The following is a 17,945-nucleotide window of genomic DNA, read 5'->3' as shown; positions in this document are numbered from 1 at the left end:
CTAACCAGCCAATCACATGGCAGACATGGTGAAGTTCAAACTGAGCATCAGCATGAGGAAGAAAGAGAATTTAAGTGACTTTGACTGGTTGAAGATGGTAGAAAGGCAACAGGAAGTCCAGTCAGCACTGGTTCCAACCAAGGTCTGCAGAACATCATCTCTGAACACACAACACGTCCAGCCTGGAAGCAGATGGGCTACAGCAGCAGAAGACACACCGGGTGCCTCCTGCCAGCTAAGAACAGGAAACTGAGGCTACAATTCACACACACTCACCAACACTGGACAATAGAAGATGGAGAAACGTTGCTGGTCTGATGAGTCTCCATTTCAGCTCCACATTCAGATGCTCGGTTCAGAATCTGCTGGAAACATCATGAAAACATGGATCCACACGTTGGATCTCTAACTGCCAACTGAGCATCGTTACCAGGTATTACTAGCCAGTGAGTATTAACTGAAAACTAATCACCCTAAACTAATGTTTCACAAATGGGGGTACGTGCCCCCTTTGGGGTACTTGGAGACCCTCCAGGGTGTACAGGTTAATGAATAGTGTCAACAGAAAATCATAATAATCATCTCATATCAGTAAATAGAAAAATAGGTTTATAAACTAGTTTATAAGTTAATAACTAGTAGCTGCTAAAGTTTAAGAACATCTTGTTTACAAGACGACTAAAAAAGTGAATCAAACTCCACAGCCACCAGATCTCAGTCCAGTAGAGCAGCTTTGGGATGTGGTGGAACGGGAGATTCTCATCATGGATGCAGCCGACAAACCTGCAGCAACTGTGTGATGCTGTCATGTTAATATGGAGAAAACCTCTGAGGAAGGTTTCCACCACTTGCTTCCATCTATAGGCACACTCACACCAGCCCTTTTGTTTCGAAGTCCATTTGCTCGGAAAGTCCACTTCGTTGGGGGTTTTAAAGGAGGCGGACTACAAAGTGCATTGTGGGTTCAGCAAACAGCATCGTTGCTAAAAACAACCAAAACATGCCTGTGTGGAACGATACGCAGCTCTGGACGGGAGAAATAGACGTGGAGGATTTCTGGAAATGTTCTGACAGAATTCTGATCAATCCAAGACCGCCAGGACCCGATGCAGCTCCATGTTCTATGTTCTACTGTTCTGCATCAACCAATACATCAGGGAAATTCAAATAAAATTTAACCCATAAGAGCCAGACGTGACATTTGTCACGTACAGTTTCTGAGACATATTGCTTCAATTTATGGTAAAAACTTTGCTCAAAATCCTGTTAAACACAATCTGATCAGAATCAGAATCAGAAATACTTAATTAATCCCTGAAGGGAAATTTGTGTTTCCAGTACAACCCATCCAAGACTAGACAATAACAACATATAACACAAACAGGATCAGGCAAACTGAGGCAGCAGCCGTTTGTACAGTTCTCCTTGTCTTAGATACAGGTCCCCTAATAGATACCCAGAAGCAGAAAACCACATTATAATATTTTTAGTATATCACATGGTAATAAATAGTAGATATCCCCCCCCAAAAAAGTTAAAGTTTGTTAAAGGGACAAATAAAGACCTCATATTTCAAAATTGAACTTTTACCATTTTTTCATGGGTCGGGCCTTAATGGGTTAGAGAGGTCCAGTTAGAGAAAAAAATTTGGAGCCAAGGTTCGGGAGATCATAATGACTGAGATATATATATATATATATATATATAAACGTGAATGCAGGAAGGCGCGTGCCGGTTCGAATGGCTGTGGTAACCAAGAAAACAGCTGTTGACCCAGGAGCTCTCCTCAGGACCATAGCCTTCCCAATCCATGAGGTACTGGAGGGAGCAACCAGAGCTGCGCGAACGCAGGTGCACCGCACCGTATACACCAGCCCGCCATCAACAAACCGGGCAGGTGGAGGGGGTCTGTAGGCGGGAACCAGCAGACAGGAAAGAGCAGGCTTAACCCTGGAAACTCCACCACCTTAGTGATGGGGAACGGACCCACGAACCGTGGGGCCAGCTTTCAATTCTCCAGATGTAAAGGGAGGACTTTGGCAGCAAGCCAGATGCACTGACCACCTTGGTAGGAAGGAGCCGCAGACCTCCGACGGTTGGCTGACATCTGGTACCGCTCCGAAGCAGCAACGCCGACCAAGCACATCGCCAGACGCGATGACACCGGCGAATTGCCGCGTGGGCAGACGGAACCCGCACCTCCCCCTCCTGGGGCTCTAACAGAGGGGGCTGAAAGCCATTTACAACCTGGAATGGGGTGAGTCCAGTGGCCGAGGAAGGGAGGGAGTTATGGGCGTATTCCACCCAGGACAGGTTCCTGGCCCAAGAGGACGGGTTTTCGGCGCAGAGGCAACCGGTCTCCAACACCTGGTTGACCCTCTCCAATTGACCATCTGATGATGTCTGATGTGGACACCCATCAGGTGACAGAATTCGGCCCAAAACCTGGAGGTGAACTGGGGCCCATGGTCGGAAACCACATCCTGGGGAATGTCGTGCAGCCTGAACACATTGACCACGCGAAAGGTCAGCTATCTCCCTAGCCGTGGGCAATTTAGGGAGAGCCACGAAGTGGGCCATCTTAGAGAACTGGTCCACCACGGTCATAACAACAGTTTTGCCGTCCAAGGGAGGAAGCCCAGTCAAGAAGTCCATGGATATGTGGGACCAGGGCCGATGAGGAACTGACAACGGATGCAGGAGCCTAGCCAGGGTTTGACATGAAGTTTTGGACCGTGTACAGACAGGACAAGCAGCGACAAAACTCCTGATGTCTCGGCCACCAAAATCGCTGAGACAACAGGCGAAACATCCGCTCTGCACCAGGGTGACAGGCCAGCCGGGAGAAGTGACAGAGATCGAGAACCTTGGACCGGAGATTGGGAAGCACATATAGACAGCCATCTGGACAACCAGCGGGCACCTCGGTGGGACGCTGGGCTTGTCTCACCTCCGTCTCCAGCTGGACCCGGCTCACCCCCAACCGGACGTGGGAAGGAAGGATAAAGTCTTCGGACCCGTCCACATCAGCCTCAGGGGGAGTAGCCTGTCGGGACAGAGCATCGGGTTTAATATTTTTTACTCCCGGTCGGTAAGCCATAGAAAAGTTGAACCTATTGAAAAACAGTGCTTGTCGGGGGTTCAGCCTCTTGGCGGTCTTCAGATATTCAAGATTTTTGTGATCCGTCCAGACTATGAAAGGTTGGGTAGCCCCTTCCAACCAGTGACACCATTCTTCTAGTGCCAGCTTCACCGCTAGAAGTTCACGATTTCCGACATCATAGTTGCACTCTGGTGGAGTTAAACCTTTAGAGAAAAAAGCATAAGGGTGAATCTTGGAGTCGTCAGGACATTGCTGGGACAACACCGCACCCACCCTATAACCAGATGCATCGACTTCCACGATAAATTGTCTTGCTGGGTCCGGCATGCGTAGAACAGGAGCTGAGGTGAACCGCTGTTTTAATGAGGTGAAACCGGACCCCTGCTGAGCCCTTCCTTTTACTGGACAGGACCGTATTACATGACCTGGTTGACCACAATATAAACAGAGTCTATTGGAGAATCTCCGGTCTCTTTCTGCCGTAGACAACTTAGCACGACCGATCTGCATGGGTCATTAGGAGCTGTGGGGAACTTTTCCGTCGTACTCTGCATGGCGAGTTTCTCGGAGGGTCTGAATCTGCTCGTCCCGACGCCTCTCTCTCTCTCTCTCTCTCTCACCGTCTCTCTCTGAGTCGCTGGTTGATGCGTGTCGCAACATCCATGAGGGAATTGAGGTCTTTAGGGGGATCTCTGGCGGCGAGTTCGTCCTTAATCTGTTCAGATAATCTGTGGTGGAATGCATCGAATAAGGCAGAATCGTTCCATGAGCTGTCAGCAGCAATAGCGTGGGGAATCAATTATAAAGTCAGTCACTGACCTGCCAGGGAGAGGGAAAACAGATTCCTCGAGGCTTCCCCGCTTGGGTCTTATCGGGTCAAAAACCTGATGTAACTCCTCGGGAAAACTCTTGAACATGGTTAAAGAGATCCCCTCTCCCATTCTGCTGTACCCCAAAGCCTGGCTTTACCAGAGAGCAAGGAGACCACGTAGGCTACCTTAGCCCTCTCTGAGGGGAATGAGGAAGGTTGTAATTCAAATAATAAGAAGCACTGAATCAGGAAGCCCCGACACTGACCTGGTTCTCCAGCACACCGTTCTGGGGGAGCCATCCGAGGTTCATGTCCCGGAATTACTGGTGGGGGGGTTGGATGAGTTGAAGGATTTGTTCCTGTGGATTCAGATCTCATTAAATCAGCAAGTTGCTTGGAAATCTCTTTGACGCCCGAGACCAGTTCACCTAAACCTGCCTCTTGTTGCATAATTGCAGTCTCTACTCTGGCACGCCAATCCGCAGTTCCTGACGGGTCCATAATGCTGGCCAGATCGTACTGTCACGTATCGGCAAACCGGACCACAATAAAAGTCAGAACTGAGGATTGGGTGAATAAGATTTATGATAGAGATAAGAATATGTCCTGGGGTGGAGAATCTGGATACTCAGTCCGCTTGCCTGTGAGGGTAGGAGAACCAAGGTGAGAACCAGAGCGATCAGGAGGAATGTGCGAAGACAAAGTGATCACGTACCAGCAGAGGAGGTGGAAGCCAACAGAACAGAGAGGGCTGCGATTGGAAACTCCAGCCGGGGCTGTTGGAACTGCTGAACTAGGAAACAGTGTTAGTTTGGACTGACGGTAAAATAGAGCTGCGTTTTCCACTGGGGTTAAAGCCTTCAGAAGGGTCCAGACAAATCCTCCAATTTAATCCAGAAAGGGGAGTAACAAGTTCCGTAATCCAAATCCAATCCTTAAAGACAGTCCACAGGTCAGAGTTCCAGAAAGATCCAAACAACAGAGTTACCAGACTGGGGCAGGCAGAGTCAGGAAATCCAGGTCAAAACGGGTCGGAGATCAGGAACAGGTTGGCAGGCGGAATATCAGGGCTGGAAACGTGCAAGGACAAACCAAGATGATCTGGTAGGGAGAAGTTGTCCCACACAGGTATTTAAAGCGCACCGCGCAGGTGGAGCATGTTAGTAATCAGAGCCAATAGTCAGAGCTGGAGGGAGAATGCCTTCAGGGACGGCTGGGAAATCTCAACCTTAGCCAAACACTGTGACAGTTGACACTACTCATGAAAAAAAAGACTTCACATTTCCCATTCCGCATCCAAGGAATTACTACTTTATTGTGGAGAGCTGTGAGAGAATCAGGAGGGCTTCATAACAGGACCAGCCCAAATAAACAACTACAGTCAGGAAAACGAGCCCAAAAATCCGCAACTGATGATATTTGCAAGAGACCTAACAGAAAAACCAGCTGATAACAGACAGATTTCACAACGTCTGCTCTATCTAGCTGGCAGTTTACCGTCGCGTCGGGAGCCTCACACACTGATTGGCTGAGTGCATCACATCGGATGACTTGCCTCACATGCGACTGGGCCGCCTGTTTTCATACTGCTGTGAAGACGGCAGAAGTTGCACCAGTTGAAAGAAAAGCACCCCTTCATATTTTATATTTGAACTTCGGGTCCATATGGGACAGGTTCTGGGTCCGGATCCGGACCGCGGTCTGCTTGTTAGTGACCCCTGCAATAGATGAACCAGTTTTCTTCTTCACTGTGTGTCTCGTTCTCTTTAGCAATTCTTGGTGCAGCACCACCTCTGGAGGAGAGTAGAACACGTTATTTAAAGGTCCCATATTATACACTTTATTCCCAATCTGAGACCATTCATTAATATCTAAATGAAATATTTCCGCCATGGTATGGACAAATCGACCCTCAGTTTGAGTGCAGCGGCTTCTCTTCACCTCCCTCTTTTTAGCAGCTTCAGAAATGTGCCGTTTATGGTGGGCGGAACCCTGGTGGAGCAGCTCAGCTGTTGGCTCCGCCCATCGCATCGCCCGTCATGAGGTGATTGACAGGTTAATATATTTTCAAGCTATCAGACTAATAAGGCCGAAACGATAAAATAACTGCCAGCTCTTACCTCTCCAGCTGTGTCACGGACAGTTGGTATTGAACCTGGCTTCAGCTTCAAACGGTTGGCGAAGCCTGCTTTCCATGCCCCCATGTTGTGGAAACAGTCCTCTTTGAAATGCTGGCCACAGACATGCAAAACCTTTGGAAGTTTTCCGGGTACATTTCCTCCAAAAATAAAATTAATCCACTCAGTCCTCGTGGGTTCAGTGGATGGAAGTAAAAAAACGTTTTCGTGTTCATTTATGCAGCCACAAACAGAACAGTGCTTCTGTCGCTTAGCCATGTCCGCTAACGAGGGTTGCCGAAGAGGGAAAAACACTGGGCGCTAGGTGATTTTTAGAGGGCGGGCTTTGAGAGCCGGTAGGCGGGTCCATCGCTCTGTGGGGAGTGGTTATTGTCCCTTATGACGTCATAACGTACACGCTTTCAAACTCGCTCAATTCAGCGCTTACTTCCCTAGAGGTGGAGCAGGGGGGAGAGAGAGCGCCTGAAAGAGTTTCACACTTACGGGTCTCCTACACATGCGGGGGGACCAGTATGACTGTTCCAAAACCATTAAAAAGTGAATTTTGCATAATATGGGACCTTTAAAAGGTCGAGTCTACTGGACTGTCCTGGTGTGAATGCACAATCTGCCCCAAGGCATAAGCGATCTAAGCAGCTGCTTGGAGCCCACACCCCACCAGGGAAGAGAACTCGAAATGTCAAGATATCTTGATTTTAAATAAATAAATAATTCCAAAAATATAGTGAAATTATAAAAATCAAAATGATAATACACACAAAACCTTGATTTTTATACTATCCCCATTACATTTGCATTGTATGACATCATCACTGGTGTTACTGAGGTGTTCGGGGGCCCCCAAATCAAATTCTTCTTTGGGCCCAATAAAGGCTTGGACCGGCCCTGCTACCAAGAATAAAGGCAGTTCTCCCGGTACTAGAAGGTGGACCTGATGAAGTGGAGGGTGAGTGTTTCTTTTTCTTTGTGTAAGTGATGCAGGAGTTTGGTCAACATGTCTGACAGAAAGTACAGGACAGGTTGCCGTCCATCGCAGGACCCACATAGAGACAAACGGGACAAACAAGCTTGCATCGGGGTTGCCAGTTAACCAAACAGACATGTTTTTGGACGGTGTGGGGAAGCGAAGAACCAGGACGGAACCTATGCATGCACAGGGAGAAGAAATAGAATAAAAACTAAACTCTTTTCAATTTACTCCCCTGAAATGTCCGTGTGTAAAATTAGACCCTTTTCTTTATTTATAGCTGGTATTTTTAGCTGATCTGGCCGCAGGGTGTAAACTTGACTGAATCTCATCAGTGACATTCCAGATCCTGAGTCAGTCATTGTTGATGTGGTCGGTTTTTCCACACAACTATCCACTTGTCCTTTTGGAGACAAGAAGCCCTTTATCTGTGTGAAAACCAGGAAAAACAGAAATCTTGGTTTTGTGTCAGAGAAGAGCCACAGTTTATTTTCCACATCATCTGAGATAGATAGATAGATAGATAGATAGATAGATAGATAGATAGATAGATAGATAGATAGATAGATAGATAGATAGATAGATAGTGGTTTGTTTATGCTGCAACAATGTGAAGGCAAGTCTACTCTGAATCCAGATGGATATATTTTAATGATTATTATAAAATATCAAATAAAACAGAGCTTATATATTTATATAACGTAAACTCGTTAACAGATTTTTAAAAGAATAATTCATTTATAAACACAATCTAATAAAAAATTTATTTATTTGTTTATTTCAGTCTCGCAGAAGTGGATTATATCCTGAGAAAAGGTGGATTATATCTTGAGAAAAGGTGGATTATATCCTGAGAAAAGGTGGATTATATCTTGAGAAAAGGTGGATTAAATCCTGAGAAAAGGTGGATTATATCTTGAGAAAAGGTGGATTATATCCTGAGAAAAGGTGGATTATATCTTGAGAAAAGGTGGATTAAATCCTGAGAAAAGGTGGATTATATCCTGAGAAAAGGTGGATTATATCAGGATGATGAGGAGCAGCTGCAGGACTTCTGGACATGTGACCTTCCGCAGGAAGAAGCGAACCCTCTGACTCAGAGCTTCCTCCTCCACAACAAAACAGTCCGACAGAAAGACGCAGGACTCCCGCCCCAAGATGCCGAACTGCGACCCGTTCGGTCTGTGTCAGTACCAGACCAACAAGCTGGTCCGGATCCACTCGGTCCGGCTCGGTTGTCTGAAGTGGAGCCTGAACGGAGCCATCCTGGTTTTCATCTGGTGAGTGGACGTGAACGCCTCCTCCGCCAGGTTCCGCTCTTTGACAAGTCCGCGTAGCTTCTGTCAGTTTAATTCCGGTTTTTCTCAACCTTCTGGTTTTATGATGCATGGTTTCTGATATGATCTGTCCTCAGAAAACTAAACAGAAAAATCTGTAGAAACCAATTTCACTCAGTAACATGAGGATAGAGATAAAAAAAAAAAAACCTTTGATAATGAACTGTCAGGGGACAAATGTTTTATATCAAAAATGAGATTTTATTCATTTAACACGACTTTTTAATTGATAAGTCTGGAGCCAAGCCAATTAATAAACTCTGTCCACTTTATCAGAACTCTGTAAGGACTACCTTGCCAGTACCAGGCTGGACCTCCCTTGGCTTTGAGAACTACTTGGCAGCAGGGCCGGTCCAAGCCTTTATGGGGCCCTAACCAGAATGTCATTTAGGGTCTCCAACACCTTCTAGAGACAATTTAATCCAATTTGTTCAAATCCATTTATTTGCATTTTTGTAGTTTGTTTACATCATGCCTGTGTCATTCTGGTCTTATCTTTCCTCTATTTTTAGGTGTCAATATCTCGAGAACTATGCTACCTGTGATACTGAAATTTGGTACAGTTATACGCCTCCACCTACTCTCTTAGAATATATAAAAATATCTGACACACATCCTGACTGGTAGGCATGCCAGCTCCTCACAAATTGAAAAGAAAGTACTTGGACTACATATTTGACCACATTTGGCCCTTAATCTTTGTTTATGCCCCGGCTTCTTAATTTTTTTATTTATTGATTGATTTTTTTTCCGAGCTTTGAGATACATACATGGACTGTGAAAATGTAGGGGAAAAAAAATCAGATCTCTGTTTTAATTTAAAGTTTAAAGATTACTCTTTCTTGGGATATAGAACAATTTTTCTTTATGCAAGTTCTTAATTTTTATTTTTGATCCCAAATACGGGGCTATTTCACCTCTCACAAATATTGAAATCCCTAAATATTAGACCATTGTAGCTTGGTTATTAATTTGTTTATTATTTGTTCATTATTATGAACATCATCAGAAATTTACATTTATCATCACCTTTTTTCCAGGTCTCATAAGTTCTACATTCATACTATTCTGGTATTCGCTTCCAGATGGTTATTTCCACAGTAAAGTGCCCATTCTCTTTGGTATTTCACTTTTTTTTCTACTTTGCAGATAAAAACACCATAATTGCTTAAATTGGTAAAGTAGTTAATATTATTCATATAATAAAAGTCAGGATGGGACATGGGTTCTTCCACACAGCCATGAAAATCTAGTTTTTTGTGGGTATTTTCATTTTATATTTAATTAGATTTTTGTCATTTTTATAAATAGATGACCTAAACAGTATTATGTTGACATCTTAATGTACTGAGTTGCTGCCAGGTGATTGGCCGATTAGATATTTGTGTCAACAAGCAGTTGAAAAGGTGGAGCTGATATTGTGGGCGGGGCGTGTATTTACTGAAAAACATTTAACAGCTTTAGCCTTTTATTGAAACTTGGAAATATAGGTGAAAATACAGTACAAATACAGTATATGAGGTAACACGAGGTTTGTATTGATGATCTTTAATGATCTCCTCGTGGTCTCAGATACCAGACCGGTCCTGTTTGATCTCAGAGCTGACATTAAACACCACTGAGATCACAGGCTTGAACATGTTGTTGGGATTAAAGGAACTGCAGCAGGCTGAGTTAGGCCATATTTATCTGAAAGATGGTTGTTTGTTCGTATAAATGATGAGTCTATATCACACACCAGAAAAAAATCACGGAGTTCCTCAGGGTTCTGTACTTGGACCCTTTGTTTCTATTAGATAATAGTGTTAGACAGCATGATGATACTCGGCTCTACTTCTCCATGAAGCCTGATGAAATCAGTTGGATGACTGCAGAAAAACTAGTCCGTGGATTTATTACTTCCAGATTGGACTACAGACATTCCTGATTATTGGGCTCTTAGGTCTTTTCTTCTTCATTGGCTCATGTTAAATCCAGAAGAATGCAAAAAGAGGAGGTGCAATAGGAACTACTCGGTGCCTGATCCACCTGGCCTGTTTGATGGCCACGTCTGGCTCATGTATTTAAACATAAGATTTTAAAAATCTTCTCCTCATATACAGCTGACCAAGCTCCATGGGATCTTAAAGATCTCAGAGTTCCAGATTTTCCCAACAAAGCACTTCACTCTCAGACTGCAGGTGTATTTATAGTTCCTAGAGGTTCTGGCCTGGCATTCAGGGTGAGCAGGGTTTATTTTATTTATTTATTTTACTTTATTGAAACATGAGTAATACAACGGTCTGGCATTCATGAACTGTGACATCACAAGAAGAACCACTCTTTTTTGGTGTCCACTGAGAACAGACTTTTCAGGTTCTGAAACAACTTTTTTTAGTTCAGGGAACCAGCACCGTACTGGTACCCAGCCAGTGTGAAAGCACCAACAGCAGGAATGGGTGTTGAAGTTGATGTCCCAGAGACAGAGGAGGTCACAGAGTTGGTGAAGAGGTGTAGAACGCTGTTCCAGCCAATGCTGTCTAATGCTAATGTTGTCACCAGTGGTATGAAAGGAACGCTGCTTCACTCTCCAACGCTTTACTAACCAATCAGAGTGGGCCCTTGGAAAAGGTATAGTTGAGATCCAGCTGCAGTCTAAGCTACAAGCTAGATCTAAGCTCGAAACGTTGGTGTAGCTGTAAACGTACTTTTAGTGTTACTATGTTGTGGAAATTCAGTGCAATTATTTCATGAAAAAAAAACTGAAAAACTACTAAAAACTGAATTTGTTATTATATCTATATGTAAACAGCCACTGCTGTTCAACATCTACATGCTGCCACCCTCTCAAATAAAAAACAACTAAATATGGTACAACCGCTATGCTGATGACACACTCAATTCGGTCCTACGAGGACCGCAATCCAGCAGGTTTTCCATGTATTCCTGTACCAACACACCTTTCAATGCGGCGGCCTTTCAATGTGGAGTTTGCATGTTCTCCATGTGTATGCGTGGGTTCTCTCCGACTACCCCGGCTTCCTCCCTCCTTCCAAAGCCATGCATGTTGGGTTAACTGGTCACTCTAAATTCTCCTTAGGGGTGAATGTGTGGTTGGTTGTCTCTCTGCAGTGGCCCTGCGATGGACTGGTGACCTGTCCAGGTGTACCTGCCTCTCACCTGCTAAATGCTGGGTTAGGCTTCAGCTTCCCGCAACCCGTAATGGAGGAAGTGGTATAGATACTGGATGAATATTAAGAAAGTTGTGAAGTCAGTCTATTATCACTTCAAGAACATATTGAGGATGAAAGGACTGATGATTCAGCAGGATTTAGAAAAACCGGTCCATACATTTATGTAGACTAGACTACTAAAAAGTCTATCAGACAGCTGCAGTTAGTCCAGAACGCTGCTGCTCGAGTCCTCACTAACATAATAATAACACATTAGACCAGGTTCTGCTGAAAAACTGCTAGCCTTGGGATGATCATGTCTTGACTGAATTATTCTAAATTATTCTACAGAGTTGGTAGATTCATTGTAAGTATCTGATGTGAAACCTTTATTCTATTCATGAAAACACATACAAGGCTCATTTATTTATATATTGTTTGTGTCTAAACCAGACGATAAATCACTAAGTCTTTAACCCCTGCTGTTGTCAGTAACCTGATTTTATAAGCACACACTGCTGAGATGCTGAGACGCCTCTGTTTGCATACGTATGCTAGCAGATATGCATGTCTCCATAAGTAAATAAGGAGGCTGACCAACTGGCTTTAAGAAAATAGACGGCAACAGTTTTGTCCTAAATAAATACATAAAGTTCTGATCTTCCATCAGATCTTCACCGACTGGCCCACATCTTTCAAAACCTGCGCCTTCTGTTTGTAGGTGTGCTGTGGACTTTGGAGTCTAAAACCAAAACTCTGAACTACGATTAAACTGACCAGAACGTATAAAATCACAGGAATTTGCATGAATTTGTCTTTTCATTTCTCAGCATAGTGATGCTTTGGAACAGGGAGTACCAGGAGTTTGACTTGGTTGTGAGCTCTGTTACCACCAAGGTGAAGGGTGTAGCTCGCCTGTCCGGGGTTGAGGACATGGTCTGGGATGTGGTGGACTACAGCGGACCCTCACAGGTGGGATCCCGGTTCTCTTGACTGTGAAGGTTCTCTTTATTTGGACACTTTAAGGATGTTTTTGTCTTTTAGGACAGGAATTCCTTCTTTGTGGTCACCAACGTCATCGTGACGAAGAATCAGACGCAGGGAAAATGCCCGGAGGTGACGTCATCATTTATCTTTCATAAATATAAAATCAGTCTGGAGCTTGGATGGGGAGGTTTGGTAACTTGCATCTCTATATTTCAAACAAGTACAGGTACAAATCAGTTCAGTTTTACAAATACGAAACATTGGTCGCACATTTTACACGTCGACTCCAGAACTGATCGGATTTCTCTAATCCTTAACCTGACTTCTTAAAATGACTTGTATTTTCAGACTTGTTAAAATGACTTGTATTTTCAGACTTGTGAAAATGACTTGTATTTTCAGACTTGTGAAAATGACTTGTATTTTCAGACTTGTGAAAATGACTTGTATTTTCAGACTTGTGAAAATGACTTGTATTTTCAGACTTGTGAAAATGACTTGTATTTTCAGACTTGTGAAAATGACTTGTATTTTCAGACTTGTGAAAATGACTTGTATTTTCAGACTTGTGAAAATGACTTGTATTTTCAGACTTGTGAAAATGACTTGTATTTTCAGACTTGTGAAAATGACTTGTATTTTCAGACTTGTGAAAATGACTTGTATTTTCAGACTTGTGAAAATGACTTGTATTTTCAGACTTGTGAAAATGACTTGTATTTTCAGACTTGTGAAAATGACTTGTATTTTTTGGGACAAAATTAACTTGTATTTTCTACAATGGAGTATTAGGGCCACATTAAAAGAAATAATAACGTGGTAATATTTTAACCAGTTATTTTAGAAGAGGAGCATAGTTAAAACGAGGGCCATGGGGCATTTCATGAAGCTGTACTTCATCATAGGTTTTAACAAACCAGGAAATACTGAACCTTTCACACATCAGCGCCACATTATTTTAAGTATCTGGACTTTGAAACAAATCTGCAGGAAACTGAATCTTTTCCGCAGAAAGAAGCAGGCGGACTTGGAGGAAATCGCTGCTTTTGTGGAGAGGAAATGGCTGGAACGGGTACAATTACCACTTTATTCTCGAAAAATAACTTTTTCTCATAATGTTCCGACTTTTTTCCTCTAATATTGCAGCTTTTTTCTTCTTAAATTATTCTTGAAGCCTGTGAGAAAGTGTTTTTTGTTATGGGGCCCTTCTACTCTGTTGTAATTTTCAGACTTGTGAAATTGACCTGTATTTTCTGACTTGTAAAGTTTATTTGCATGTTTGACTCGAAAAACCAACCTTGTGTTTTCAAACGGGCAGAATTAATCCATTCTTGTAGATTTGATTTGCACTTGTAATTGTTACAAGTTACAGAACTTCCCTATCGTAGCTCCATATATTATTATTTATCCTAAAATGAAGTCAAATGAAGAAAAGAGCCACTAATGGAATTTATTTATTGAACCAGAGGATAAAAAGGAATTCCAAAGAATAACATGCTAAAATATAAAACTTATTTCCAACAAGATGCTTGGTGTTAAAAACAACAACAAAGACAAGAGTATATGCTACTGGATGCTTGAATTTCCCTCGGGATCAATAAAGTATCTATCTATCTATCTATCTATCTATCTAGTAAGAGAGCCGTACTCTACGTAGCCAGAGTATAAAATCCTGTGTTCTAAAAACCATCACACTGCACCGTGTTCTATAAAAGCTGCTTAACCTGCTGATGTTACAAGTTTTATGGAGGTTGACAAAGAATCCATCCCATAATACTATTGTGAAACGTGTTTACATTTCAGGTTCCCCATAAAGACAAACTGTGTCGGACTGATAAGGACTGTGAGAAAGGAGCCTGGGACCAGCAGAGCCACGGTACAGAAGGCGGATTAATCCGCCCCTGAAAATAGTCCCTGTCGGGGAATATTTCTGCTACGCTTCTAGAGACGAACATGACTTCCTGTTAAATTTATTGAAGTCATTCAGCAGTTAAAAATATAGAAAATATGAGCTTTACCATCTTAAATGCATCTGTTAGCTTTAACTTTCAAGCACCTTGAAATTGTTCAGTATGTCAGCGTGAAGGTTGTCAAATAAGATGATTTTAAGATGTTCCTCAGATGACATATCTGTACAAAACAATCTTCCTCTGAGAAAATAGGATGCAAAGATTTCATTCACCCCTTAAAGGAGGCCTAACGCAGCGTTGGAAGGAGATGATCTTGGCACGTCTCTGGTGAAAACAGGAATTTCTCACAGCTGTGTGACGGCTTCAGCTTCTCTGCAACTCGTCCGAGTCCAGCTCAGCTGCAGCAGGAGCTGATTTCCTGAGACAGACTCAGCCGTTTGCTGTTTTGTCATCTTCTGCAGGCATTCAGACGGGGTCGTGTGTGAAGTTTGACGTGATGAAGAAAACCTGTGAGGTTTCTGCGTGGTGTCCCATAGAAGCCAGCACAAGCCCTCCGAGGTAACCTTATTTTTCTGACAGCACAAAATCTAACCAAAATCTTCAAAATGGGAAGATTAATCCTGAATTTTAAGCTAAAAGCAGCTAAAAAGACAATTATAATCCAATTAAAACGAATCATATAAACCAGTTCATAAAAAATAATGACCTAATTAAAGAAAATAACGGATCTCTTTGATTTAATCCTCCATCCTGAGCTGCACCAGGAGACAGTGGAGATAAAAACCACCATCAGAACCGGAACCAGGAAGGAAAACCTCCATCAGAACCGGAACTAGGAAGAAAAACCTCCATCAGAACCGGGACCGGGAAGGAAAACCTCCATCAGAACCGGAACCAGGAAGAAAAACCTTCATCAGAACCGGGACCGGGAAGGAAAACCTTCATCAGAACCGGGACCGGGAAGGAAAACCTCCATCAGAACTGGAACCAGGAAGAAAAACCTCCGTCAGAACCGGGACCAGGAAGAAAAACCTCCGTCAGAACCAGGACCAGGAAGGAAAACCTCCATCAGAACCGGAACCAGGAAGAAAAACCTCCATCAGAACCAGGACCAGGAAGGAAAACCTCCATCAGAACCGGAACCAGGAAGGAAAACCTCCATCAGAACCGGAACCAGGAAGAAAAACCTCCATCAGAACCAGGACCGGGAAGGAAAACCTCCATCAGAACCGGAACCAGGAAGAAAAACCTCCGTCAGAACCAGGACCAGGAAGGAAAACCTCCATCAGAACCGGAACCAGGAAGGACAGCCTTCTTCCTGGACCTGTTGGGGTGGAGAGGTCAGGAAAGAGGGGTCAACCAGCAGCAGAACTCTAAGTCAGGGACATCTGAGGCCTGAATGACGAAGCTCTTTTACCTGGGCTGACTTACCCAGACATTCAGGACCCTGATAAGCGGACGAAGCTGGTTATCAACTCGGTAATTCAACCCAGGGTTGTCCATCTTGAGTTTGTAGTGTCTGACCAATGGCGGTCATGGAGAAACCCTGCAGAGCAGCATACTTCACCAAGGAGGAGCAGACCCTTATTCATAAGGAAATATGAAGATCGTAAATGCACCATCCAGGCCAAAAGCAACTGTTGCCATAGCAACAGCTAGGAAGGAATGGTGGCAGAAAATAACGGACACTCTTCAAAGCTCTCAGAGACAAGGCTTCATTTCTTCATCTAAAGGATCCATCTGTCCCTAAAAACTCTTTCTCCCTGAGCTTCCTCTTACAATCCGTACGCTAACGTCATCGGGATCTTTTACCGACTGGTCAGGAGGTGGCGCTTTTATACTCAATCTCATATAAACATAACCTGCTCCGGAGCAGGTTAGCCATTCAGCGTATGTTACCATGGTGATTTCCCTGGGAAGAAGTGAACCAGCTTTGTTGTACCTGGAAAACAGAAAATCCAGCTTTGTCGTTCAGATATTTCTACATGGAGAATAAAAAGAGCAGAGAGGAGCCCGGTGCATCATGGGACGTCCCCCATCTGAGATGAGCCCGGTGCATCATGGGACGTCCCCTAGCTGAGAGGAGCCCGGTGCATCATGGGACGTCCCCTAGCTGAGAGGAGCCCGGTGCATCATGGGACGTCCCCTAGCTGAGAGGAGCCCGGTGCATCATGGGACGTCCCCCAGCTGAGAGGAGCCCGGTGCATCATGGGATGTCCCCCAGCAGAAGAGCCCGGTGCATCATGGGACTTCCCCCAGCAGAGGAGCCCGGTGCATCATGGGACGTCCCCCAGCTGAGAGGAGCCCGGTGCATCATGGGACGTCCCCCAGCTGAGAGGAGCCCGGTGCATCATGGGACGTCCCCCAGCTGAGAGGAGCCCGGTGCATCATGGGACGTCCCCCAGCAGCCTCGACCTCTAGCAGCAGGACTGAAGGATGGATCAGGGTCACCAAGTTAGAAGATGATCTGAAGTAGCGAGCAAGTCTGGTATCTGAAGTTAAACTGAGAGCCGGTTCCACGGAGAGGGTCTGATAACACATTGTTATTAGAAAAGAGTATTAAAAAGTATTTTAATCTGCATTTTAAGCTGTTTTTGTGTTGATTATAAGGGGATTTAACTCTTACAACTACAGCTATTTTTGTCCACCACCTGTTTATTTATATATATATATATATATATATATATATATATATATATATATATTCTTTTTTTATTACCCCACAGAGCTACACACTACTGCTACTGAGACGCTGATGATGGTATAAAGCAGGGGTGTTTCATTGCTTCCCTGATCTAACACTCTTGACTGAAATTAATGGGTTATTGTGAAGAAGTTGACAAGAAGCTGTTGGATCCATTTGATTTTATTCATGTGTGTAGGAACAAGGAAATAACTAAAACTTGCAGTATAGCGGCCCTTGAGGACCGGCGTTTGACACCCCAGCTATAAACGATGAAGTGGTGTTTTAAAGGTTAGATGGTAACTAAACCATTTTCCCCACAGGGTGGCAGCACTGAGCAAACTTATGCCCATCCAATATTTAAAGTATTGTGTGATTCCTGGTGTGTGTAATTAGAGTTTTCTGTGTTGCAGACCGGCTCTGCTGTCAGCAGCTGAGAACTTCACCGTCCTCATCAAAAACAACATCAGATTTCCGGCCTTCAGCTTCATCCGGTGAGCCTGCAGAGGATGAGGCCGGAAACGTGGGAGTTTCTAACATGTTTCTCTGACTTTTTGATTTGTTTTGCAGACGAAACCTCCTCCCACACATGAACGACGCCTACCTGAGGAGCTGCCAGAGAGCCAGCGACCCGCTCTGTCCCATCTTCAGACTGGGAGACATGGTTCGTGAGGCCGGGGAGACGTTTTCCAACATGGCCGTGGAGGTGGGCGCAGTCTGTAGAGCATTACTGGAACAGCTGTTGGGGTTTAGGAGCAGAACTTTCTCTTTTTTATTTTTTTCATTTCCCTGTTTGTCTGTATTTGACCTCAAAAAGAGAAATGAAACATCCAGAGAAACAGGAAGCCACTTTCCTC

General features: G+C 44.0%; 1 protein-coding gene across 4 annotated transcripts in view; it reads left to right on the top strand.

Moving 5' to 3' along the window:
* Positions 1–7,825: 7,825 nt before the first annotated feature.
* Positions 7,826–17,945, top strand: part of p2rx7 (purinergic receptor P2X, ligand-gated ion channel, 7) — a 22,819-nt gene continuing 12,699 nt past the window's right edge. For all 4 annotated transcript variants that reach the window (XM_041998909.1, XM_041998908.1, XM_041998911.1 and 1 more), the window contains exons 1-7: positions 7,826–8,299; positions 12,339–12,480; positions 12,553–12,624; positions 14,299–14,371; positions 14,867–14,963; positions 17,502–17,582; positions 17,659–17,794. In XM_041998909.1, the coding sequence (XP_041854843.1) occupies positions 8,178–8,299; positions 12,339–12,480; positions 12,553–12,624; positions 14,299–14,371; positions 14,867–14,963; positions 17,502–17,582; positions 17,659–17,794 (723 nt within the window). In that variant the 5' untranslated portion in view covers positions 7,826–8,177. The remainder of the gene's footprint in view (positions 8,300–12,338; positions 12,481–12,552; positions 12,625–14,298; positions 14,372–14,866; positions 14,964–17,501; positions 17,583–17,658; positions 17,795–17,945) is intronic.

Source organism: Melanotaenia boesemani, chromosome 11 (assembly GCF_017639745.1).
Source record: "Melanotaenia boesemani isolate fMelBoe1 chromosome 11, fMelBoe1.pri, whole genome shotgun sequence".
NCBI lineage: Eukaryota > Metazoa > Chordata > Actinopteri > Atheriniformes > Melanotaeniidae > Melanotaenia > Melanotaenia boesemani.
Note: the sequence above shows the minus strand (reverse complement) of the source record. Positions and strands in the feature narration are given on the sequence as shown.